The following is a 25,536-nucleotide window of genomic DNA, read 5'->3' as shown; positions in this document are numbered from 1 at the left end:
CAGATGTTTCATCAACTCTTTCATCTACCACGTGGTCTTTTTGGTGAACCCATTCACTGTTGCATTTGAAGTAGATTTGGGTGGCAGGGCTAGCTTTACAGTACAGGTTCACGGGTTTGTTCTTCACGATGTAGGCCTCTTCAGGCTCAATGAGGAAGTGAGGAAGTGGCTCTGGAGGATCCGAAGGGAAGGTTTCTGGGAGCTCGTGAAAAAAGTCATCATCTGCAAGAAAGAAGTTGGAAGGGAAACATTAACAAGCTGTTAAATAAAATTGAATCTGAACTTGAAAGCTGTTTTTCGGCTTTCAACACAAGAAGAAAATAGAGATGGCAATCCTTACATGAATGATACATATTCTTAGAAGATTGCCCTATGAGTGTTTCAAATAAAAGATATAGCTGATTTTAAGACAGTTTTCGGAGGAATAATTATGACAAAAATGCAGTTATCCTTTCAAGCGGGCACATTCGATTTTTTCCAACAGCAGGCTCTATTATCACACAGTTACTATACTGGTGACAAAGAGATGTACCTGTTTAGATGGATTTGATGTGTACATCTGGAATATTTCTACACGTGGCCTCTTCCTTGCTGAGCAGCATTGATTTCTCAGTATCTTAATAATGTAAGTGTTACTGTAATAATGATAACAGGAGTACGATGGCTTTGCAGGGTTGTATTAAGTTGTTTAACATTGATCAAAACACTTATATTCTTGCTGTATGGTGTAGCTGACTGACTTACAGGCAAAAGGCCATTTATGTGGTAAGTCTGGGTCAATCCCTGTTCACCATCAAAGATATCATGGCTGAAGATCACATTCTTCTACCATCTGAGGAATTAAATGCAAATTTTAATCTTAAACCCCATCATGCAGGTTACTTATACACCTATGGAAGCCTACTATGGGCCTTTCCTGAATCAATTGAGAATAATGCTGGTTAAGGTCTCTGGAGTTGATGCATAGAATTCAATGTAGCACAAAGAATATTGTTCCATAAGTGCAATCATTTATGCTTCTCCCCCCCCCACTGTTCTGACCTTCCAAAATGGATTTGGGGGAGGTGGGGGAGTGCATGGGCAGGGAGTGTAATGGGGCAGTTGAATCCAGCCCAAGCTAACTGGGACAAAGGAAGCTGTCTTATACTGGGCCCATATTGCTCAGTATCATTTAATCTTTCCCAGTCCTATCTAGAAATTCTGAGGATTGAACCCAGGAACCTTCTGCATGCAAAACAGATTCCCTGAACTACACCCTTCTTTATCCACTGAGACTGCATCCATAAAACCCATCTCAGGTAATAACAGGTATAAAATCTCTTACAGAAGGCAAAATGATCCAATGAAAGCAATGAGAATAGCAGTAGGATTTGTTTAACTTTGGCTGCAACCACAGTGAAGACAGTGTGCTATTTACTATTAATGAATCCTGTTTTCTGTATTTTGACAGAAGTTCTTGTTTTTGCTCCCACGATAGCTCAGGATAGGCTGACCAGCGTGGATAGGTAGGATACCAGCATTGGATGGAGTCATAACTACAGGTAGGCTGTAGAGCGAGGGGCATCGACAAACAAAGGATGAACATCTGTTACCCTTCACAATGACTACCACTTACCATGACTGGAATCCAGATTCAATTACGAACTCATAATTTCCTTTGGTTGCTTTGAGAATTATGCACAGGGATTGCAATTCGGAAGTGAGCTGACATCACAGACCCATTTCAATGAACCCAAGTAAGTTAACCATAATCCTCCTGCTCTGTGATCTCATAATCAACTTCAGCTTCTTACATCAGTATGGTAATTCCTTCCACTGAACTAAACTGACCTAAACTGCTGGGAATGAACGAATTTTCAGACAGCCTCATCATTCTCCTTTGTTAGAATCTTAAAACAACAACAACAACCATTCTGTTATTTAAAGGGGAAAATCACAGTGATTCACAGGGAAAAGCTCATCCTGCTGGCTTTAAACTCTAGCGTCAATATGCAGACGCATCCAAGTTGCCCAAGACAAACAGTTCTCACAGTGGTAAAAGGATGAGGGAGCAGTAACTATTGACAGATCTATCAGTAAGAAGCTGACAGTCTTGAAGGCCTTACTCAATCTCCTCTTTTCTGCCTCTGAAGCAGTTATCGTTATAGGCAGTGACCGACGCCGGATATGATCAATAAAAGCGCCACAGAATATCAAACTAGAAATACTGCAGAAGGTTAGCTCTCCCCTTCGTGTCAGTCTTCATGAAGATTAAATGTCAGTCAACTACCTTTCTTTACACTAGATATACCTATATTTTCCTGTGTCCAGAATTACAAAGGATATGAAAGACTCATCCTCCAGCCACAGCTTTTGTAGACAGACAGATAAAGAAAGAACAATGACAGATGAAAGGGACTGGATAGATTGCTACCACGATATCTATCTCCATAGCTAGAGTTACACCATGTCTTTATTGGATGTAGGTAAATCAAGAGGGTTTGAGGTTTCATGGACCTCCGGAGCCTCTCAAACTGTATTAGCAGAATGCAAACCTTTCCACAGTCATTTAAAAGCACAGAATTTAACTGTTTATGCAACACAAATCAATTTTTTAAAAAAGTCCTGTTATTTAAAACTCTGTATTTAACTCTTTTTGCAATCAAATCATTTTTTTAAAAAAAAATAAAGCAATAAATTAATGTTGTTGCATACAGTTGCACCACTACCGGGAGTAGTATGGTAAAGAACTGGAAATGCCCCCCCCCCAAAAAAAAGAGAACCAGTAAAAAAGCTGCAGAATGGCTGAAACGTCCCTGAAAAATTTAACCAGTCTGTAACAAAACTCTTTTGGCTTCCTACAAAATTCCTGCGGAAACACCAATTTGACCTCAACATTTTCCTTTAAGTGAACTAAGGTACCAGGGTCCATTTACACATTGCCAAAAGAGTTATTGGAGTCCTAAACAACTTAGGCCAATGATACTTTAAGGGCTGCCTGTGCCTTTATATCTCAAGAGTTCCCTGGGAAGAGGGTTCAACTGATAAACAACTCTGAAAATTGTAGCTCTATGAAAGGTGTCCTAACAACTCTCAGAACCCTTAACAAACTACAGCTCCCATGATTCCTTAGGGAAAATCTTGACCGTTTAAAGAGGCATAATATTGCTTTAAATGTATAGTGCGAATATGACCTAAATTAAGCCAAAGTTTGGTTTAGCATGTTGCTTGAACTGGGAATCATGGCTAAGCTCTCTCCTCAGTAAGTATGAGTCCACACATTCACAGCAGCTTGGTAAGTGAAGGTTTGGCAAAGCATTTAGTGTGATCTACCAAAATGAGTGAAAGGAGGCGTTTCAATACTGATTAAAAATCAATATGATCCTTATCAAATAGGAACACTCTGCCTGATCTGCAGATTTTGAATTTGTTTAGGAAGCATATGACGTAGTATCAATGGGAAACTTACAATGGTTTAAATTGATGTGTGTGTGTTGCTGATTTTAAATTGCCTTATTTACATCTACCCCACCCTCTCTTTTGCCATTTTGTGCCTGCATCCCCAAATACTTTTCAAAGATGCAAGCAGAAAGAAGAAAATTGTGAATAAGACCTCACATACACACATGCACAAAAACAAACTATAAAGTGTAACCATTAGAGATGAGTCATCCCCCGCCCCATAGCCTCAGGGCACATCTTTTTCTTCTGGTCATTTAATTGCAAATCAGCAAAGAGACAGATGGAAACGAACAAAGCAGGCATATGTTTTATAATTAAGCAAGTATTGCCTTGCTAATTCCTGGCGACTGGAAAAAGCAAACTATTGTTTTTTTATTGAGAGTTCCCAACACATTCACTGAAGATAATGTTCATCATCGTGCTATCAAAGAGTAAACTTAAAAGATGGTCTTAAAAGATGGTCCTGGTTTTGGGCAGGCCCTCAACCCAGTTCCCCCCACCCTGGCGTGGGCGGAGTAATTGCCCTCATGCCGGGGTGGCACCACGATCATCCCAGGCCTATTGGCCAATCATTTTGAGTGGGGTGGTTGTGGGGGGGTGGGTATAAAAGCGGCAGCACAACGTGTGCCAAACACCTGCCTATCCTCCCTTTAATTTAGGTGTCCTCTGGCCTTGCATTGGACTTTGGTTGGTTGCCTGTCTTGGGATGGGGACTGGGTAGGAATTTTTCCATCTGGCAGATTGGCACTAGCCTTTTGGTTTTCGCCTACCTCTTAGCAATCGTCACAACTTTGTAAGGTTTGGCAGTTAGGCATTGGCTTATTGTTGAGTAGGGGAGGGGCGGTCGGTCATCGCCCGCCCCTCCTGTCCGAAGTCTGCTTGAGGGGCTAGGGCCATGCCAGACCTCAGGGAACACCGGGGGAGATGCAGGCGGGTTCCCCCGAAGCAACTCCCTCTTGTGGTGATTTACCCTTTCCTACTTCCTACAAAGGGGGCAAGAGTCCGATATAGTCTTTTGCCAATGCCTAAGCCAATACCGCTCACATTTGCTGTAATCAATAAAGTTGTGGCCAAAATTTTGCCCAATAACCTTAAACCACAATTCTGCGTCATTGTGAATTTCTTCATTCTAATGGGGGTTGGCTTGAGGGTCTTGACACGCAATTTCTCTGCTGTACTTAAAGTTCCAGGTTTGTCATATATAGATCTCTGACAAAGAGCCTTGTTTCAAATAAGGACCTTTCACTGACAACATATTTTACTGTGGTGTTAGGTGAGAGGTAGCACCTTTGGTGGAAGAAACAGCCTGCTCCTTCTGGGGTAGCTTGACCAGCTTTCCCCTCCCACTGCCCCAAATCTGAATGAATCCCTCTTCCACCTTTTTCCTCGACGGAAGGGGCAGGTGGTGATGTTCTCAGTGCCCCTCCCCCTCCCCCCTGCGCTGGGCAGCTTGAGGGTCGCTTGCTGCGTGGGCTTCCTCAGCAGTCCCTGATAGGCAGGGGTAAGATGGCCCTGTGCTTACTTTTACTTCCTATGGACAAACGTTGGCTCCCTTGGCCTAAAGCGAGATGAGCACCTCAACCCCCCCCCCCCAGTCGTCTTTGACTGGACTTAACCATCCAGGGGTCCTTTACCTTACCTTACCTTTGCCTACTTTTGAGTAGACTTAGAAGTAGGATTGCACTGTAAGAAAACACCCACCCACACAGCATTGCTAAGAATAGAACGGCATTCATTTTGCACATTTGCTTCAAAATGTTTTTCAGACAAACATGTTCTCATTCATTTGTGGGGGTTTACATTTTTCATTATTCACCAAGATAATAGTTGTGCAGAAGAGAATGCCTAATAATGGAACAATGATTGGATTTTTCTACACCCTATGAAAAAAGCACCCAAACAATCAGATGGCACATTCTCATCTCCATCAGCATTCCAGGTCTCTAGCCTACACATCTGCTGCACACTGCTAAGGAGTAATAGGCACAGCCTTATCAGACTGATGGAATCAATGCGGAAAACTCGGTTTGTGCTTTTCTGGGTTCCCAGATGCGATTAGATCTCCTGAAGCAAGAGCACAAAACGTTATTTCCTTTTCTCCCAGGCAGACAAACTATGTCTTTACAAGTCCTGTTCCTGTATATACCTTAGATAAACAGCTATAACAGTGGGTGAGTGGGGGAGAGCAAATTACAACCTGGGCATGCTTAAGCACAGTTAAAATGTGCCCTCGTATCTCGCCGTTGCTGTGTGATAGCCTTGCTGTAATCCACAAAATGGGGAGCATTAATTCAACTCACCTGAATCAGAGCTAAGGCAGAAACCTGCTTTCCTTGAAAATGAAATGATAACTGGATAGTTTTTGTCCACGAACAGGGGGCTTCTCCCTCAGCATTAACTACATTGGGACACACATACATCCAGGATTCACAATAACAGTACAGGGCAAAAGGAGTCTCTCATTTTGGTCAGCAAACACTGTAAAGACTAAAGCTTACATTCTGGCATGTTTGAATGATTTCAGTGGGGCACTTCACTGTAACTGGATCAGCAAGTGGGAATGAGGCAGAGTAGAGAGAAAAACAAACTGAAATCACTTTATTGCTGTCCCTTAACACACTGGCACAGCCACTTCCATTCCAGGAAGCACAACCAAAATGCTTTCCCATGACTTCACTGACCACAATCTTCTTGGGGCTGAGCACTGTGTTAAATGTTCCTGTTCTTAAAAAACACAAAGTAAAAGCAGTAAGGCAATAAGGAGAATACACCTAGCGCAGTTTGCCTAGTTTCACGTGACCACAGTACAGGCCATCAAGGGAGTGGATTTTAGGACACGACTAATAGGGATAAATGCTATTGTTACATCTGAGGTGCCTTTTGGATTTTCTGCCTCAGGCAACAAAGTATCTTGGGCCCTCTCTGGAATGCAGCCTCAGCCTGTTTCCAAAGCTCAAAATGTTAAGAATACTTTTAATGTTTCTAGTAAATCCAGATTTCCAAAGAATAGCAAGGAGAGACAAGAGGGCCTTTCTAAACGAGCAATGCAAAGAAATAGAGGAAAATAACAGAATGGGAAAAACCAGAGATCTGTTCAAGAAAATTGGAGATATGAAAGGAACATTTCGTACAAAGATTACCACAATTAAGGACAAAAGTGGAAAGGACCTAACAGAAGCAGAAGACATCAAGAAGAGGTGGCAAGAATACACAGAGGAACTATACCAGAAAGATATAGAGGTCTCATACACCCCAGGTAGTGTGGTTGCTGACCTTGAGCCAGACATCCTGGAGAGTGAAGTCAAATGGGCCTTAGAAAGCCTTGCTAACAACAAGGCCAGTGGAAGTGATGATATTCCAGCTGAACTATTTAAAATCCTAAAAGATGATGCTGTTAAGGTGCTACACTCAATATGCCAACAAGTTTGGAAAACTCAGCAGTGGCCAGAGGATTGGAGAAGATCAGTTTACATCCCAATCCTAAAGAAGGGCAGTGCCAAAGAATGCTCTAACTACAGCACAATTGCACTCATTTCACACGCTAGCAAGGTTATGCTTAAAATTCTACAAGGCAGGCTTAAGCAGTACGTGGACCGAGAACTCCCAGAAGTGCAAGCTGGATTTCGAAGGGGCAGAGGAACCAGAGACCAAATTGCAAACATGCGCTGGATTATGGAGAAAGCTAGAGAGTTCCAGAAAAACATCTACTTCTGCTTCATTGACTACGCAAAAGCATTTGACTGTGTCGACCACAGCAAACTATGGAAAGTTCTTAAAGAAATGGGAGTGCCTGATCACCTCATCCGTCTCCTGAGAAATCTCTGTATGTGGGACAAGAAGCTACAGTTAGAACTGGATATGGAATAACTGATTGGTTCAAAATGGGGAAAGGAGTATGACAAGGCTGTATATTGTCTCCCTGCTTATTTAACTTATATGCAGAATTCATCATGCGAAAGGCTGGGCTGGATGAATCCCCAACCGGAATTAAGATTGCCGGAAAAAATATCAACAACCTCAGATATGCTGATGATACAACCTTGATGGCAGAAAGTGAGGAGGAATTGAAGAACCTTTTAATGAGGGTGAAAGAGGAAAGCGCAAAATATGGTCTGAAGCTCAACATCAAAAAAACTAAGATCATGGCCACTGGTCCCATCACCTCCTGGCAAATAGAAGGGGAAGAAATGGAGGCAGTGAGAGATTTCACTTTCTTGGGTTCCATGATCACTGCAGATGGTGACAGCAGTCACGAAATTAGAAGACGCCTGCTTCTTGGGAGAAAAGCAATGACAAACCTAGACAGCATCTTAAAAAGCAAAGACATCACCTTGCCGACAAAGGTCCGTATAGTTAAAGCTATGGTTTTCCCAGTAGTAATGTACGGAAGTGAGAGCTGGACCATCAAGAAGGCTGATCGCCGAAGAATTGATGCTTTTGAATTATGGTGCTGGAGGAGACTCTTGAGAGTCCCATGGACTGCAAGAAGATCAAACCTATCCATTCTCAAGGAAATCGGCCCTGAGTGCTCACTAGAAGGACAGATCCTGAAGTTGAGGCTCCAGTACTTTGGCCACCTCATGAGAAGAGAAGACTCCCTGGAAAAGACCCTGATGTTGGGAAAGATGGAGGGCACAAGGAGAAGGGGACGACAAAGGATGAGATGGTTGGACAGTATTCTCGAAGCTACTAACATGAGTCTGGCCAAACTGCGGGAGGCAGTGAAGGATAGGCGTGCCTGGCGTGGTCTGGTCCATGGGGTCACGAAGAGTCGGACACGACTGAATGACTGAACAACAACAAAAGTAAATCCATTTTCATTCTATCCAGTGTTCCATAATGCCCTGGGTTATCAATTTACTAATCCATCACAGGCCTTATAATAGACAGGGAAGAACTGAGAGCAAACTCTAGTCTAGACAAAAGAACCAAGGAGTTCAGTTGTTGCTGTATTTAAAGAACCAACAGGAGCACTGTAGTCTAACGTTTATGTACAAAGCAACACTAACAATAGAAAGTCAATGTAATTTATGCTGGTGTAATTTATGCCAGCACAAGCCACCCTATTCCAAACTTGATTCAGGAGGAGTTCAACTTGCACCTCCTGTTTTTCTGGCCTTTTTCTGCTAAGTTGCAGGGTCACATGACCAAGCTGAAAGGGGGGTTGGTATAGGTATAACTCTCTACTTTCTCCATCCCACCATGTCCTTGGAATGTCCTAGCTTAGCCAGGGAAGCCAAAGATCCACCAACTCCAGGCTTTCTCAATCTGGTGGATGTTGGGTTTGGATTGTGCTGTAAGCCTATTCTGCATACTGATTCCCATTCCTAGGAGTTCCAGGGCTGCAATCTACTACAAATACCATAACCAACAACAGGTGGGTAGCCGTGTTGGTCTGTCATAGTCGAAACAAAATAGAAAATTCTTTCCAGTAGCACCTTAGAGACCAACTGAGTTTGTTCTTGGTATGAAGTGTGCCTGCACACGAAAGCTCATACCAAGAACAAATTCAGTTGGTCTCTAAGGTGCTACTGGAAAGAATTTTCTATTTTGTTTCGACCATAACCAACAAGTTAAGTTAAGCTTTTTTGTCTTGGTATTTTAGTAAACAATAAAGTAGACAGCAAAAAGGCAAATGTTAATGATAAAAATAATAGTATGTTTTGGGCCTTAGACTTGCTTTTTTAAAGTGCTGTACTTCAGTTCCTGAAAAGGTGATAATCAGAATTGGTGGTACATAGATTAAGAGGTAACCCAGTCTTGACTTTTGCCCAAACAAACATGTCCCTGATTTTTCAAAAGCAATATTGGAGCCCAATGCTTCTTTCCACTCTCTTAGTCAAAAACAGCTAGCAGAAGTATTCACGATCATTCTCCAAAGTGATCACAGGACCTGTTCATGCACAATATTACTTCCATTCTAGAAAATGTCACATTCATCCTTATTCTAGTGTACTAAAAAAAAAATGATCAGCCAGGGCAAGAGACCTGATGATTAGCTAAATGGCTTTCACTTAAGCAATTCATTTTTATTGAGGAATCAACTTTACAATGTCCACTTCTGCAAAATTAATCCAGTGTCTTGAAATAATTGTAAGCCTGAATTCAGAATTATTATTTTTCTACCTTCATGCTTCAGCATTGTACTTGTGCATATTAAAATAAGTGACCCATAGCGTCACCTTGTAAAAATACTAGATGTCAGTGAAATCAATAAACTTTAAATTGTCTACAGTGAGTGGCCCAAGTTATGTCTGACACATCATCTGACTGTAATTGGTATTGTGCTCTAAGAATGAGAGCACAGTGCAGCCAAACCTAAGCCCCCAAGGCTGCAATCCTATAAATGTACCTGGAAGTGAGACCAATTCAACTCAGTGGGACTTAATTCAGAGTAGACATTCATAGGGTTGCATTGTCTCATCAGTCTCAGTGGACAAAAGCAAACCTCTGATGAGGTAAGTAATTTCTGCAAGATTGCACCAGTTTCATACCCTCCAACATTTCTTCCGATGAAAATAGGGACGTCTTAGTTCATCATCATCATCATTTATTCCCCACTTGACTGGGTTGCCTTAGCCACTCTGGACGGCTCTCAACATATATAAGAACATAATAAAACATTAAGCATCATCACCCTAATTCAGTAAGGTGAGTGGATTCTTTATGGTGTCCCCATGGCTATGGAATCCCCTCTCATTGGACCAACACAACGCAGGCTTTTTGGAAGGCCCTGAAGATTTATTTTCCAACTGGCCTACCAGGTGTGTGATGGCCTGTCTCAATACTTTTGTAAAATAAATGAATAAAAATGTACTGTTAAATATTCTAAAATGTTTTACATTTAGTACTACTGCATTCTTAAATGTTGTATTTTTTAAATTCTATTTTGACCGTAAGTCTCTTTGAATGGGAACATGTCCTGAGAAGCAGCCAAAAATATTTTAAATACTTAAGCAATAATAATAATAATAATAATAATAATACAGGTTCCATACACCAATACATTTATTTCTATATTGCCAGACTTGTCGCTACAGATCTAGAATAAATTCTCCTCATCCATTCACATAATGCATGTTTTTCTAAATCTCAGGGATTAAATTATTATTACTTACATCATAATTCATATGACTATTATCTTCGTGAGATCTAAAGCAAATTCTTCTCAAATGGAATTTACTTTGGGATGGTTCAAGAGCAATTTAAAAGAAATAGCTGCCAAGGTAATTCCATTCGCGTTTGGATTCCATCGTTCAGTGAAATCTTTTGCAATACATTACAACAAAGGCAGCTGGAGTTAACTGCATGTTTGGGATTTGTGCATAGTTTTTAAATGTTATGATTAAAGGGTTTTCTGGAAGAACAAATCCTGTTTTGTGTGAAATTAACAGCAGGTGCCACTTTGGACAGGCAACTTTATTAGGCAGGAGATAATGTCTTGTTTTTAGTGTGTTTCTTTCCAAAGGGACTATTACTGACTAGTGCTTTTAAAAAATGCAACCCTCCCTTCTTGCAACCAGCCAACTAAAATAGGTAAATATGTATGGCAGCTCTTAAACTCTGTCACAGAAAATCGTATTTCAAATACAGTATTGGTAAATTCAACATATTCCTTACAATTTTTATCCCACCCTTCAGGTATGGTCAGTTCAGGTGTATTATATTGTCCACAACTCCATTTTACCTGCAAAACAAAAGCTAAGAGATCGTGGCAGACTCGGTAAACTTTATGGCTGAGAAAGAACCCAGGTCTCTCAACATTTCATTCAAGGTACAACATTTCATTCAAGCTGCTCTTCTGTCTTGCACAATGTTCTAAAACAATGTGTAATGCAACAAAGGGGCCAAGTTATTCACATGCACAAAAAATTAGGATTTAGGACATGTACATAAGTTAGCTCTTGCTTTTGGGATGCATACCTACATAAGATCTTATTTTATTCTGTGAACCACCCTGAGACCCATGGGTATATGATGGTATATAAATTCAATCATCTTCATCATCATCACCATCGCCATTGCCATCTTACTATCTTACTACATGAAGCTGCTGAAGGCTAAATCACACCACCATTCATTTTTCATCATTAGGGTGGGGCACATTAAAGCAGTTTCTCACACCAACATGTTCCCACCAAATACAAATTAGGTATAGTTGGCTAACCAAACTATTAAAAATGTTATGGACTAGTAGGGTTTTTTTTGGGGGGGGGACTATCTCCAGGACTGGTGTAAATAAGACTACGACAAATGCAAACTTCTGCAGATCTTACCTGCCTCATCACCTGAAAGCAATTGTTCCAGGTGACCAGGAACTTGGGTATTTACAAATCTCTCCTAGCTGCTGTGGCAGAAATTCAATAATTGGCTGCCAACATGGAGTTGGTTTGGCTCAGTTTATCCAAAGAACCTGATTTGAAAAGAAAGGTTGTCATGCCCATTTAAGGTGCAGGGGGGGTGCTATTGAAACTGTCTTCTAATTATTACAAAGCTTTGCATGGATATTCCTTTGTGCTACCACCTTTTCTTTTTATTTGTTTAAGACTAATAAAATATTTAAGCTCTGAAAATAAAGGAAATGTGGATCACAAATTGAGTCGGGAACTTTATCTGTGCATCTTTTCTCATGCAACAAAAGCACGCAGTCTGTAGATCATAAGCACTCAAAAGTGTGAGCTCTGGGCACTTTATCTAATTAGGAAACTGACACTAGTCGAATTAGATGTGGTTGTGATGTGACGGGAGATTATGAGCAGTTCAGTATCATTAATATAAGGTGTTCGCTTTCCTTGTAGAACTGATTTTTGGATTTGGAGGGGCAATGACTTGGCAGAAGAATTCAGGGTCAAAAGATACGATCTCATCTTTTCAATTTGCTCGTAAAGCTTGAATGCATTATTCCATTTGGCTTTTGTTTGTTCTCCCTAAAAAGCCTGTCTTCTGAGCAGTTGGAGCTTCTGAACCACCTGCAACACAAGATATGTTTTCCCTCCCTACCACCATTAGTAGTCCTAATGGTTGACACAGGGTCACAGAATTATTGCACCTCTAAGCAACATCATTTCCTTCTCAGTGTAAGGCTTCATTTTTCTTTGACACATTAGTCCTGAAACTGCTTCAGGCTCTTGACCCTCCTTTAACCTTGATAACTAATTAAAGATGGACAAGGCTTAGGCTAAAATAGTTTTTGTTAAACCTATTCATTCTTAAGTCCCCTTAAGGCACACTTTGTCACTTAGGACACAGTTTGGCATATTTACATGAAGATGAAAGCTGATGCTAGAACACAGAACAAGGAGAAAGAGACACACGGAGAGAAGTATACCAGTAACTTTTGTGGCGTCTGTTATATATATGGCACTCAAAATGTATGTCCAACAAAAATGCTAGGTTTCCTACAAATGCTCTCAAGCATGTGGTGTAAATTATCCTAGAAGATGCTATTCCTTTACAGTCAGAAATGAGGTTGCTGTTCTTTAGCACAGCTGATAGCTGGACACATAACTCTGACAGGTGTCAAAATTAAAATCTGTTCATTATTAAATAAAAGTATATTAAAGATATACTTTGCTCTTATACAAACATGCCTTGTTCACACAAGGTATTTTCCCCAGGAAAATATTAATCACTTTGAGCATTATACCCAGTGGAAAAATATAGGACCCTCTGGGGTTCTTTTTCAAATTCAGTAATAGTTTGTGCCATTAAATGTGTATCAAATGACAAATATCATGCTGAATACGCCACTTTCTCATTGTTACCTTACAGAATAGGGTAATGACTAGAGTATGCAGTTTGGCCAATATATCCATATCTGTCTGTCTGTCTGTCTGTCTGTACTACCTTTAACCACATTTAGGTATTAAAGCAGCTTACAAAAAAATAAAAACATACAATATGCAAAATTTTAAGCATGAAATTTTAAGCACCAAAGAATAAAGCATCAGAACAGCATTCATAAGGGACTCCTGAAACGAAACTGCTTTAATCTGGCTTCTGAAGCCCAGCAGGGACTATGCCTCCCTGATTTCTAATGAGAAGGAATCCCAGAGTTGGATCCACTGCAATGAAGGCATGACTCCTCATTGACATGAGCACTTAAGGTACCCTGGGCCTAAGTTGTTCAGGGCTTTGTACCCTGGTGCAAGAACATTGAACCTGGCCCAATGTTCCAATAGGTGGGAAGCCAGTTATAGCTCTTTTACCACCACTGCCACGAATTGGTGGTAGTCTATTAAACTGTATTACTTAAATCCCATTTCCATGAAGCTAACTGGGCATTATTTGACAATCATATGCTACAGTTATATAAATAAATATAAATAATCAAGTGCTGTGTGCAAGCTGGGGACAGATGGACACGTACATTACTTTGGTTTTTAAGATTTGAGTAGTGCTCTGTGCAAAGTCAAAATCTGATGCCCCTGCCTCTTGCCTTTCATTTTCCTCAACTCACTACTTCAAGTTGTGATGCCCTGCGGTGCATCCCAGGCTCAGCACGCAGTGCAGCGGAACCGGTCGCACTGCACTAAATCTGCTTCTGGTACAAGCAGTTAATAATTACTTCTGTTAGCATTGACATATTGTTTGTCTTGAGTTTTGAATCTCTCATTTTTTAAAAAAGAAGATTGAATTATACTCGGAGTCAAGTGTGGATTTCATGCTCTTTATTCAGTTCATAGTAGTGAGGAATGGAAGTTCCTCCAAAACATCTGCTTTATATACATTATTTACACAATGGGCCCCACGTGATTGGCTAATTCCGGGATACTCCTGTATGCCAATCAGGTTGCGGATTCACTTCCACTTGGAGCTGGATTGGGTGGCTCCTGCGGACCAATCAGACTGCTGCATTCTGGGTCCTATTTTTCTAGGGCCAATCAGACTGCTGCATTCTGAATCCTATTGTTCTAGGACCAATCAGACTGCTGCATTTTGGATCCTATTCAACTCAGTACATAACAAAGATGGAACCAAATACTTTCCCTTAATATAGCAGATAGGAAACATAATCCTGAAGAAGAAACACAGAAAACAGCTTGTTCAAAATTACACAATATTCTAGCTCAATTAAAATGGCTTGCATGTAATATAAATGCATCTTCCTTATGATCAAGTATTACTTTTTAGATGTCATCCCATTACTTTATTCCTTGGATCCTAATGGTATGCATTATTTGCCCGACACTAGTTATCTAATGCACCTACTGCCAATTTTGCAAGAATCATAAATCCTTCTCTTTGTGACTGATTTATTTCTACATAAGTCCCAATTGCATTAGAAGTCCATTAGTGACTTTCTAGAGAGAAGGCTGGCAAGAAAAAAGCCCACACTTAAAAAAACCCTAATAAATATAATGACTATCTTAATATTGAATTAGGCAGTCTTGTTCTCAAGCAGTAAGATGTTAATTGTGAACTCAAAATAAAGCTTTGAACAGAAATGCAGCATAAGCAAAACCAGTACATCATTGTACCCAGCACCATTCCCAAATTCAAAGCAATAGGATCAACACTAGGGTGTATGGGTTTTGGGTGCATGTTGGTTTAAAATTAAATTATACAGAAGAAGAACATGAGATATGATCATGGTTCAAACTATGGCTTTCCAGACTTGTGCAAACTAGCTGGTTCCCACAGAAGTACAAATTTTGGCTACAGATTGTGGTTAAGGATAGAGCATAACCACGATCCTAGGTTCAGACAGCATGCTAAGCCAAACTTTGGTTTAGACACCATGCCAAAAAAATTGCAGTTTCCTCCCTGGGAGCCAGCACACTAACACTGAGCCTTTGTTTGGCATAGCACTACATGCAAAGATGGCAATGATGAGCCTCATGTTTGAATGCTTCTCCATAAAAAATGAGTGAAGGATTCAAAGCTAGCTTTTTTGTGTGCTAATTTTTGACTTGGATTTCCTGTTTTAATCTCACTTTCACTGCCTTTCTACCTAAAAGCAACATTACTTTTCTGGGCTTCTGCATAATTATAATTTTATTTATTTATTTATTTATTTATACATACCCCACTTAGTTTCCCCAGCCCCAGCATGTGTAGACAGACTCTAAGGCAAATAGTGATGTATGGAAGTGAGAGCTGGACCATAAAGAAGGCTGACCGCCAAAGAATTGATGCTTTTGAATTATGGTGCTGGAGGAGACTCTTGAGAGTCCCATGGACTGCAAGAGGATCAAACCTATCCATTCTGAAAGAAATCACCCCTGAGTGCTCACTGGAAGGACAGATCCTGAAGCTGAGGCTCCAATACTGTGGCCACCTCATGAGAAGAGAAGACTCCCTGGAAAAGACCCTGATGTTGGGAAAGATGGAGGGCACAAGAAGAAAGGGACGACAGAGGACGAGACAGTGTTCTCAAAGCTACCAACATGAATTTGACCAAATTGCGGGAGGCAGTGGAAGACAGGAGTGCCTGGCGTGCTCTGGTCCATGGGGTCACAAAGAGTCGGACATGACTAAATGACTAAACAACAAAGGCAAATAAAAGCTGATCATTATATAACCATATACACATACATGGTGTATTGGGAGTCCAGAATACTAATAAATGGTTGCAAATTTTTAAAAAATGGATGTAAAATCATAGGCATAAGGAAACAAAACTCCAAATAGTGTGAATAAGCTGGTGCTTAAAAGACATTCCTGGAGTGACCTTTCTTCTTGCAGATCAGATTCCTTATTTGAAGAGCTGTACATAAAGCAGCTCTTTCAGTCCATGTGTTTATGTACAAGCGGGCACACTTTGCACTTTCCATAGCTCTGCTCTCTCTCAGCCACCAACAGACTCAGTAAAACATTCAGGAATACAACTACTGCATTGATGTTAACACCCTATGGTTTCCCCTCCAAGATTTAAACAGCAATTGATTAATTTCCGTGCTCACAGTGGGGCATTCCAATTCCATCTGGCTCATATGACTTAACAGAAGCAATCTACAACCACAAAGCTAAAAAGTTCACAAAAGTGCTGTAATCCAGGGCACTATCTGGTTACATATTGCAATGCCTTACCCCCTGCAGTATCTAATTCTATCATCTCCCCTTTTGTAAAATCTTACTGATTTGCTATCATCTGCTTCCATTCCTCCTGCCACCCCAATTGATTTAATTTAAGGGAAGATGTCGAATCAGGGAAAGAACGCCTGTAATTTGCCCTCCTGGTCTAATACCCCTTCTCTACACTGTGGTTCAACTCAAAATCTGATACTTTATTCCCCTATGTGGTTGACATCAAAGTTAATTCCAAAAAGAACATGTGGGCAGGAACCGGTATGTGACATATACTTGCTAATGGGAAGAATTCAGAAAATCGTGCACAATACTAAATCAGGCTGCTTGCATGTGTTAGGAAGTCTCCCATTCCATCAAGCTGCAAACAGAAGGGACATAAGAGAAACACACGTGAGAGGCCAGCAGCCATTGGCTACCCCCAACTTTCACCTAATGGCAGCCATTCCATCTGGATGTGGATCAGAGAGAAGGGAAGGGAAGCAGGGCAGTTCCATCATTGCTGCTGAGAAACCAGCTGTCTCTGGCTCCTCCTCAACTCTCAATTAGATGAAGCCATTCCATCACGCTAAGTGAATCTTTTCCATCCAGGTCTTTGCAAGAAGTGTGGCTTTAGAAACTGGTGCCTGGGTGTATTTTTGTTCTTCTTGCTCCCTGTGACTTTTTTTTCCTGTTGTGTCTCACCTTTTAGATTTTAAGCCAGAATTCATAGATGGTCTTGCTATTCCTCATTATCTGTAATGATAATGCTGGAAAGCAGGATAGATATTGTTTTGGCTGGGAAGTAGGGTTTAAATAAATTAATTGATATATGTATGGGGTGGTGGTGGTGGTGGAATGCAGTCCATCCCTAATCTAGGTAGTGACTACTAGACCATAATCAAAACATAAGACGCCAGTTTCCAGTTTGGATCATAATTTTGTTCTTTATGGTTCTTTTGTTCACAAAGGTTTCTGTTGAAAGATTTTTACTTGTTTTCTCTTTACATAGCCCCCACATGTTACCTTTGCACATATGCAATTACAAACCACTGGTCTGAAAAACAACAACACCCAATGCTAGGAGTCTGGAGCATGCAGTAATTTTACTATGGCATATTAATTGCTATCTTTTAAAGAAGAAATCAAACCATTCCTATCAGCGCAGGGAGCATATAACAATGAAAGATTAGATATATTTCTCTTGTAAGTGCAAGTGTACATTAATTAAGGAATAATAATAAAAAGACCAGAGATAATTTATTTGAGGATTTGGGTCAATTTGTTTTTAATATTTATTTGGAGTTATTTAAGGAGATTACTGTGAAGAGTTATATGGTCTCCTCTTTCATTTCTTCCTTACAATCTTGAGCATTGATCACAAGATTTTACTGCAGAAAATGCCCATATGGGAAAGTGCAGGTGTGGCTCTCACACTGAAATTTCAAAAGAAATTACCTGACCTTTGATCAAGTTAACTGAGTCAAAACATGTTGCCCCAATAGGATTCTGAACCTAATCATTATCAAAGTTTCATCTCATTGCTGCCTCCTCCCCCCCCCCATTCCCTATGCCCCAATCTGGCTTCCTTCACATGTAAAATCAAGCTATGGTTTAGCATTAGTTGGTTCACATCCCCTAACCATGGGTAAGGCTTTATCATTTGTTGATTTTTATTTATTTCATTTATATATCACTCTGTATAAGAAAATCAGAGCGGTGGTTTATAGAATAAGGACAAGGTCACAGCTTATCAAGGGTCAAACATACTAACAAGAGTTGGTTGGAAATGGATGCAAAAGGTCCCAGATACTTCACAGCTACACCAGAGGATGACAACAGAGTGGACAATGCATGAGTGGTCCTGAGGATCCTGCCCCTGATCCCACATAGAGGCAGAGCCTCTGCATATAAGCAGGTTGCAGATCTGTAGTCTGCAATAACTGTGTGATGAGCAACTATGTACGTGCAGCCTATACACAAAGAGGTTCTGTTCACAAGGGATAAAGACAATGAGGCTGGAGGCAGGGTCAGAGGGCACATTCCTGCCCCCTATTAGTTACCTGCACAGGGCTCTTTATGAGAACATCCAGAAGAGTGACAAGATGAAAATATTATATTACTCCTGAGCACATCAGCATAAAACTTCACTGGGTGGCATAAGCTAATTTAAGTCTTATGTAGGGTCTGAGATCAGAGGCCAGCCTCAGCATCCAATCAATACCCACCATCAGGCAAGCTTTTGATTAGACATTTGGACCACTGCTCTGAGCAGCATAAATATAAGGTCAGCTTAACCAGGTTCATTCAGCAGATTTCTAATTTGCAGCTAACAGAGCAAAGCAACATTACATCAGGTTTCAGCAAGTAAAAGGTCACACTGCATGGCTACATGGATCTTTAGGAGGAAAGGTTTTAAGGGGAAACACGTACATGATTAATGAAAGAGAAAGTTTTAGGCCAAAAAGGCCATTTTTTCTTGATCCAATTGTACTCTCATAAACACTTCGTCATAAGTGGGAAAGTCACAGCAAAAGTAAATTAATACCTCATTTAGAAAGAGTTGCTGTGTGCTTTGGTGTTAATATGGGTTGTACACAACTGCACTTCAGTGTCCAGTGTTTAGGGAAAGCTAAGTGTTTTGGTTTGGTTCCCATACTAGTCTTTGATAATGCAGTTAGCACTATGGCCAATAAATAAGGCTTAACCTTTCCCCCTGTTAAGCGGGGAGGAACCTTAACCTGCATGCTTTGCATGAATAAGGTTCCAAGTTCAATTACTGGCTTCTCCGGTGAATAAGGATCAGACAGCAGACACGAGAGAGCTCTGGTTCAGACCCTGGATATATGCCGCTAATCCAAATAGTCAATACTGGGATGGATGGCCAAATAGTGTTTCCAAAAGGCTGAGATCCCAAGGGATGTGACATACACACATTATTTGCAGTTATTTTGTGGACCATTCCTATCTCTTGAAACAACTTCCTAAATCAAGCTCACAAACTATTTTTAATCTTTTACACCAGGGGTGGGGAACCTTTGGCCCTCCAGATGTTTCTGAACTGCAACTCCCATTGCTTTTTTTGGGCTGATGGGAGTTGGAGTTCCCTGCCAACTTTGGTCCAAGAGATGGTACCACAAAATAGCACATCATAAGTTGCAAGTTTTGGATATCTAGACATCTTATATTTTAGCCCAAATTCTCCCTGGTGTACACATTTTTGTATGCAATTTCCGCCAATTATATACATTTTTTTGCAAGCAACTTCTCCTAATATAATGCATTTTTGTTTGCCATTTTAACCAATATATGCATCTTTATGCACGCCATCCCCCAATATACCTGTAGAGGTTTTTGTACAATACATCAACTTGAAACACAGTTATGCATCAAAACATTTGGAGATATATGAAATTCAAAGCGTAACTGTGTTTCAAGTGGATGTATTGTTTCAGAAAGTGCATTAAAATGCAAACCTAATCAAATTTCTGCCCCAACAGTTGCTACCCAGGTTCAATCCTAACTCAGCAAACTCTGAAATGATTTAGAGAATACCAATTGCACAAACAAGCTTCATATAATAAAGATCAAGGGTTCTTCTGGTACTCCTCTACCTTCAGAAGTTGGTCAAATTGAATGAAAAGTTTTGACCTTATCTGTTTTCTGTCTGAAGGATACCAGCAGGTATTTGATATATATGAATGAAAACTGGGTGGGGGGTGTTAGGAAATATGCAGGAGCAGAGTGAAGAACGAGTTGTTCTACATGACAGTTCATTTCTGGAGAGCTAAGGAGATTAATGTCTTCACCTACAGCTCATGCATTACTGTCCCCAGCCATAAAGAGATGAAATGTTGTCAGGTTCAGCAGGTTATTCTTCATTGCTCAAGCAGAGAAGGATCGTGAGGTAGCTGCTTTGCCAAACCCCAAAGCCATGGAACAGAATGTTCAATTAAGAAAATGACGAGTACAGAGAGGCACTTAAAAAATTAATAAATGCTAAGTTCCCCAAACAAGTGGATTCTAAGTGTGAAAACCGATCCGCCCACAAATTATTCTGCTAGGAAGTGTTGCATATTGGTTGTCAAATTTGTTTCTTTCAAACAATGTCTGGAAGAATATTCTCTCCAGTACATAAAACTATCCCACCACCACCACTTCATAGAGTTTTATATGCCTTGTTCATGCAACGAAACGGGATACTGAACACATGTGCACAGTTTTGGTGGTGAGCCATCATCACAGCACCTTAAATTTTATTGAATTTATTCACAATATTTTTTAAATGCCTTTAAGGGTTTTGTGTTGGTTTGGTTTTTTAAAAAACAAACAAACCCATAACATTAAAATTAACTAAAACAGCAGCATTTAAATAACATGCCAAATAAGAATGAAAATGTTAGTAAGTCATAGCTGTAAAATATAAAATATAAAACCAGCAGCAACTAAGATCAGGCTTAAACTTCGAAGCCTGATTAAAAATAGTCTGGAAAGGATCTCAGTATACCTCACATGTGAGGACAAGGCTACCACATCTTAAGACAGCAGTTCCATAGTTTTCAACTATGTATTGTGTGATGCATTTCCTTTCATCTTCCCTGAATAGCCTTCAAATTAAAACTCCCAGGATTCACTGAGATTAGCAAGGAGACATGGCAGCCAGGCCTTGCTTCATTATCAGGCTGTTTTACTCAAGTGGTCACAGTTGAAAACCATTCCTCATTTCCACATCATAGCTTCCCATCACTTTACTTTTTTCCTTAAGCCACTTGGACCTCAAAGGACCATCAAATCTCTGTCCCTTGTTCCTTAGGAACTCAATCTCTATTCTTTTAATTTCCAAGCCTGCTACTGGCCTCCTCCACTGCCCCATCCCATCACTGAGATGAGTCAAGCCTGCTTCTCTGCTTCTGGATCAGATTGTATGTAGCTGGCTAGCACCCACTCACTGATTATGTCAGCTCATTGTGTCACAAGCAAGAGCAAAGATATGTGCATACATAGCCTTAAGGACATAATAGAAGCTTGCTGGATCTAGCCCATCTAGTCCAGGGTCCTGTTCTCACAGTGGCTGCCCAAATGCCTGTGGAAAGCCATGAAGCGGAACCTTCCTCTTATCCCATGACTGCTGAGCTTACAAGGGATTATTTGGGGATATGGGGATGTGCTTGCTATCGACAGCTTCAGGCTTCGTAGATACTAAATAACAACATTTTGACATCATCATTGTTATTGGGCTTGCAGTAGTAACTGTGTGGTAAATTCTGGAAAGAAAGCTTCTTCTGGGAGTATGGAAAGGCAACTTCCATTGTCAGCACAGGTACAAAAAGCAACCACTCGGGGTTGAGCAGAGAAAAAAACCTGACCCACTTCAATGTGGGATCAGTGGTAAGGTGTACTTTTAATGAATTGCTTAATGTGACCCTTTCACTATGAAAACAGCTGGCACCATAAATACAGTAAACTAGTTTCTGAAATTTCTGAAATTCAGTTGGGTGTCCTTGTTGGCATTAAAGGAAATGAATAGACTCACATACAAGTGCTACAAAGGTTCTATTTAGAATCTCAACATAAAAGGATGCTATAGTCAGCTTTAGAATTATAAAATTGTGTTTGATAATAGCTCTGGAAATATTTAATTCAGTTTGAGCACCAACGGCCAAGACTATTACTGCCATTATCATCATTAATAGTACTAGTAGTACTGATGACAACAGTAGCAGTACTGGTAGTAATAATAGTAACAGTCTCCCCTGCCCAGGTTTTCAGCAGAATTCTCTAGACAGCATAATCTGATTTAGAAAAAAATGGTAAAAGCAGGGAAAACAAAACTCAGCATACATTAAGCATTTGCTCACTGCCAACTCATCCCAGTTCCTTGCTTCTATTGACGATTTGCTTCTGAAGCAATTAAATATGCACAACTCATTTCTAGTACAACTTGACTTTTCTGATATAAGCACTATTAGGGGCTGCCACTAAAAATCCATGGAAGGTGAAAGGAAGCTGGTTAGTAATAGTTCTTCTGATCCTTGGTCATTCAAATCAGCAGAACTGTGCATACTGACTTGTTTCTTTCATGCATTGTTAGCTGGTGACAATGGAGTTGGGAAAAGCATGCCAAACCTTCATCATTGGCTCCCAGTACATTTCTGAGCACAATTACAAGTGTTGGTGCTGACCGTTAAAGCCCTAAATGGTTTCGGCCCAGTATACCTGAAGGAGTATCGTTCTGCCCAGACACTGAGGTCCAGCTCCGAGGGTCTTCTGGTGGTTCCCTCACTGCGAGAAGCAAAGCTACAGGGAACCAGGCAGAGGGCCTTTTCGGTAGTGGCACCCACCCTGTGTATGTCCTCCCATCAGAGGTCAAAGAGATAAACAACTACCTGACATTTAGAAAACATCTGAAGGCAGCCCTGTTTAGGGAAGTTTCTTAATGTGTGACATTTTAATGTATTTTAATGTTTGTTGGATTTCCCCAGAGTGGCTGGGGAAAGCCAGCCAGATGGGCGGGGTACAAATAATATATTATTATTATTATTATTATTATTATTATTATTATTATTATTCATTATGTAATGGAGTCACATGCCACAAATGCCATGTTAAACAAACTTTGGGAATACAAGTTGGTCTGGTTCACATATGCATGTTAATCTGAATCATAGAATTATAGAGTTGCAAGGGATCCTGAGTGTCATCTAGTCCACCCCCCCCCCCCCAGAATTCATTATATAATGAATGGAACTTCAAATAAATGTGTGACTAGATCATGAAAGACATAATGTGGCTTTTCAGTGGAATCACACACATATTCAGTAGTAGAAGAATTAGCAATTATTAGCAAATCTATTAAGAATTTGCTCCATATTTCAAATGGCCAGACAGCAAATTGTGACATAACAAAACCATCAGTCAATGAGCCTAGCATCAGGAATGCAGACTAAAGATAACTTAAGCAGACTTTTTATTATTTTACTGTGGGTTTATACATGGAGTAATAATGTTTAACCTACCTTTCATGATTATGAGTTCAGAAAACCATGAGGTATTATTTGTTTCTGGTTAATTAACCCAAGATAAGTCGTTTACTTTCAGTAGGTGTCAATAACTACATTTCTGCAGCAAAAGAGCCAACATTTATATGATCACTGAATAAGCCTGCTGCCAAATAAATTATTTTATTTTCCCCCTGTGTTGTTGATATGGCAAATATAAAATTGAACAGGATCAACACTTTCACTCTGTTTCAATATACTCTGAACTAAATCATCTAAAATGTGCCCCAGGAAGGAGTTGCAATATTCATTTCTCTGTTCGGTGCCTTGTAACATACTGTCCAAAAAAGATTAAAAGTCTTCTTTCAGATCACTAATAGACATTTCTTCTAAGGCTACACAGAGACTGACCGGTAGTTTGTTAAGCTCCTTGGAAACGGGATAATTAGCACCTCATTAGCACCAGCTACTACTGAGCAGTTTAGTCATTCATTTGGATGCTACTGCTGCAGAACAGCTGAAGTCATTGCTCAACAATTAGCCTTTGCTTCATGTGGAGCAGACATTATCCATAGCTGGCCATGGGTCTTACCATGCACAGAACTCCCATTATCAAAAGCAAAAATGAGTACAGTTAAAATGAAACTGGATTTCTTTTGCATTTGATAACTATCTTTGTAGAGACAATATATTGGCCTCTAAGGTTTCAGATAAGAAGAGCCCTGCAGGATCAGACCAAAGGCCCATTAGATCTGACATCCTATTCTCACCATGGCCAACCACATGCCTAGGGAAAGCCTGCAAGCAACACCTGAATGTTTTTAACGAGCACAATGCCACAGATTTTATGTGGCTAAGGGAGTTTCAGTGTCTAAGAAAGTTCTATTTTGTGTGTAACTCTCACGCAAATGATCTCTGTGTACCTTCAAGAAGAAAGTAGATGCATTGCAGTAAATAACAATTGCTAATTTAGGGGGAAAGCGATAGTTCAGTGGTAAAGCATCTAATGGTCCCAGGTTCAATCCCCAGCAAATCCAGGCAAAGCTTCAAATGTTCCCAGTCTGAAATTCTGACAAGCCATTGCTAATCATTGTCGACAGCAGTGGGTTAGATGGAGCAATGGTCTGTTTGGTATAAGGCAGTTTCCTAAATAGCACTCTTGAGCAACAAATCTGCTTTAAAAATCCCTGGACTTTTGCGGTAAGAAAAGTGATGTAAAACTACAGTGCAAAGTACAGAATAACTTGACAGCAACATCATATAATCTCTGTACAGATTTTATAAAAATGAACCAGGTAGAATGTTGAATATATGTTTTGTCTTGAAGAAACTTAAGAAGATGTAATCATATCAGACTCTATCCATGAACGCCTGTTGTTTAATGCTAATTTCTTTGAGCTCACTAAGAGAAATTACTATTGACTGCTTTCATTAGGCAGCTATTGACCCTGGTCCATTGGAGCATCCGAGAGAAGAAATTCTCTAAATGTGCCCATATATCATCTTTTGAACATCAAGGTGCAACAGTCATGCTGAAGGATATGGTTTATTTAATCCAAAATTAAAATTTTATAGGCTACATTACCTAAAGTAAATTGCTTAATATATTTAGGAGAACAGCTGCTTTTATAAGCCTGCTTCTTACACTACTAATTCTTCTCCAGGGAGTGTGCTTGCAAGCCATTCCTGCGAGGTAAACTGTAACAGCAGAAAGAGTTACATGGCACAGCCATTTGCAAGTCAGACAAGTGAAAAGGAACTCACTTCCATGTTTGGTTTGCATCTCTTTAGGGGGCACACATTACGCTGAACAACAAGCACTGTTCCTATCTGGAGAGGCCCCCAGGAATATTATATTGTTACATTGCATCAAATTTCCCTAGGGTGAGGACACAATAGGGTTTTCAACCTTGTGCTTTAACAAAGACAAAATGCAGCAGATTAAAGGTGAAAGTTTTTCTGTACTTAAATTAGCAGTATTTCTCTCCCCACTCCCACTTTAGTGCAAAAGAATAAGGATTTTGTACAAACTTTGGTTCTTCTATTATTTCAACCTACCGTAGTGGTGTGTCTAAAGCACTTGGGTCTG

At 40.2% G+C, this 25,536-nt stretch overlaps 1 protein-coding gene across 3 annotated transcripts in view; it reads right to left on the bottom strand.

The window, feature by feature from the left end:
• Positions 1 to 25,536, bottom strand: part of UNC5C (unc-5 netrin receptor C) — a 299,416-nt gene that overhangs the window by 112,827 nt on the left and 161,053 nt on the right. For all 3 annotated transcript variants that reach the window (XM_033160516.1, XM_033160517.1, XM_033160518.1), the window contains exon 2: positions 1 to 222. In XM_033160516.1, the coding sequence (XP_033016407.1) occupies positions 1 to 222 (222 nt within the window). The remainder of the gene's footprint in view (positions 223 to 25,536) is intronic.

The sequence above is a fragment of the Lacerta agilis genome, chromosome 9 (genome assembly GCF_009819535.1).
Source record: "Lacerta agilis isolate rLacAgi1 chromosome 9, rLacAgi1.pri, whole genome shotgun sequence".
Classification (NCBI taxonomy): domain Eukaryota; kingdom Metazoa; phylum Chordata; class Lepidosauria; order Squamata; family Lacertidae; genus Lacerta; species Lacerta agilis.
This window is presented reverse-complemented; position numbering and strand designations above follow the sequence as displayed.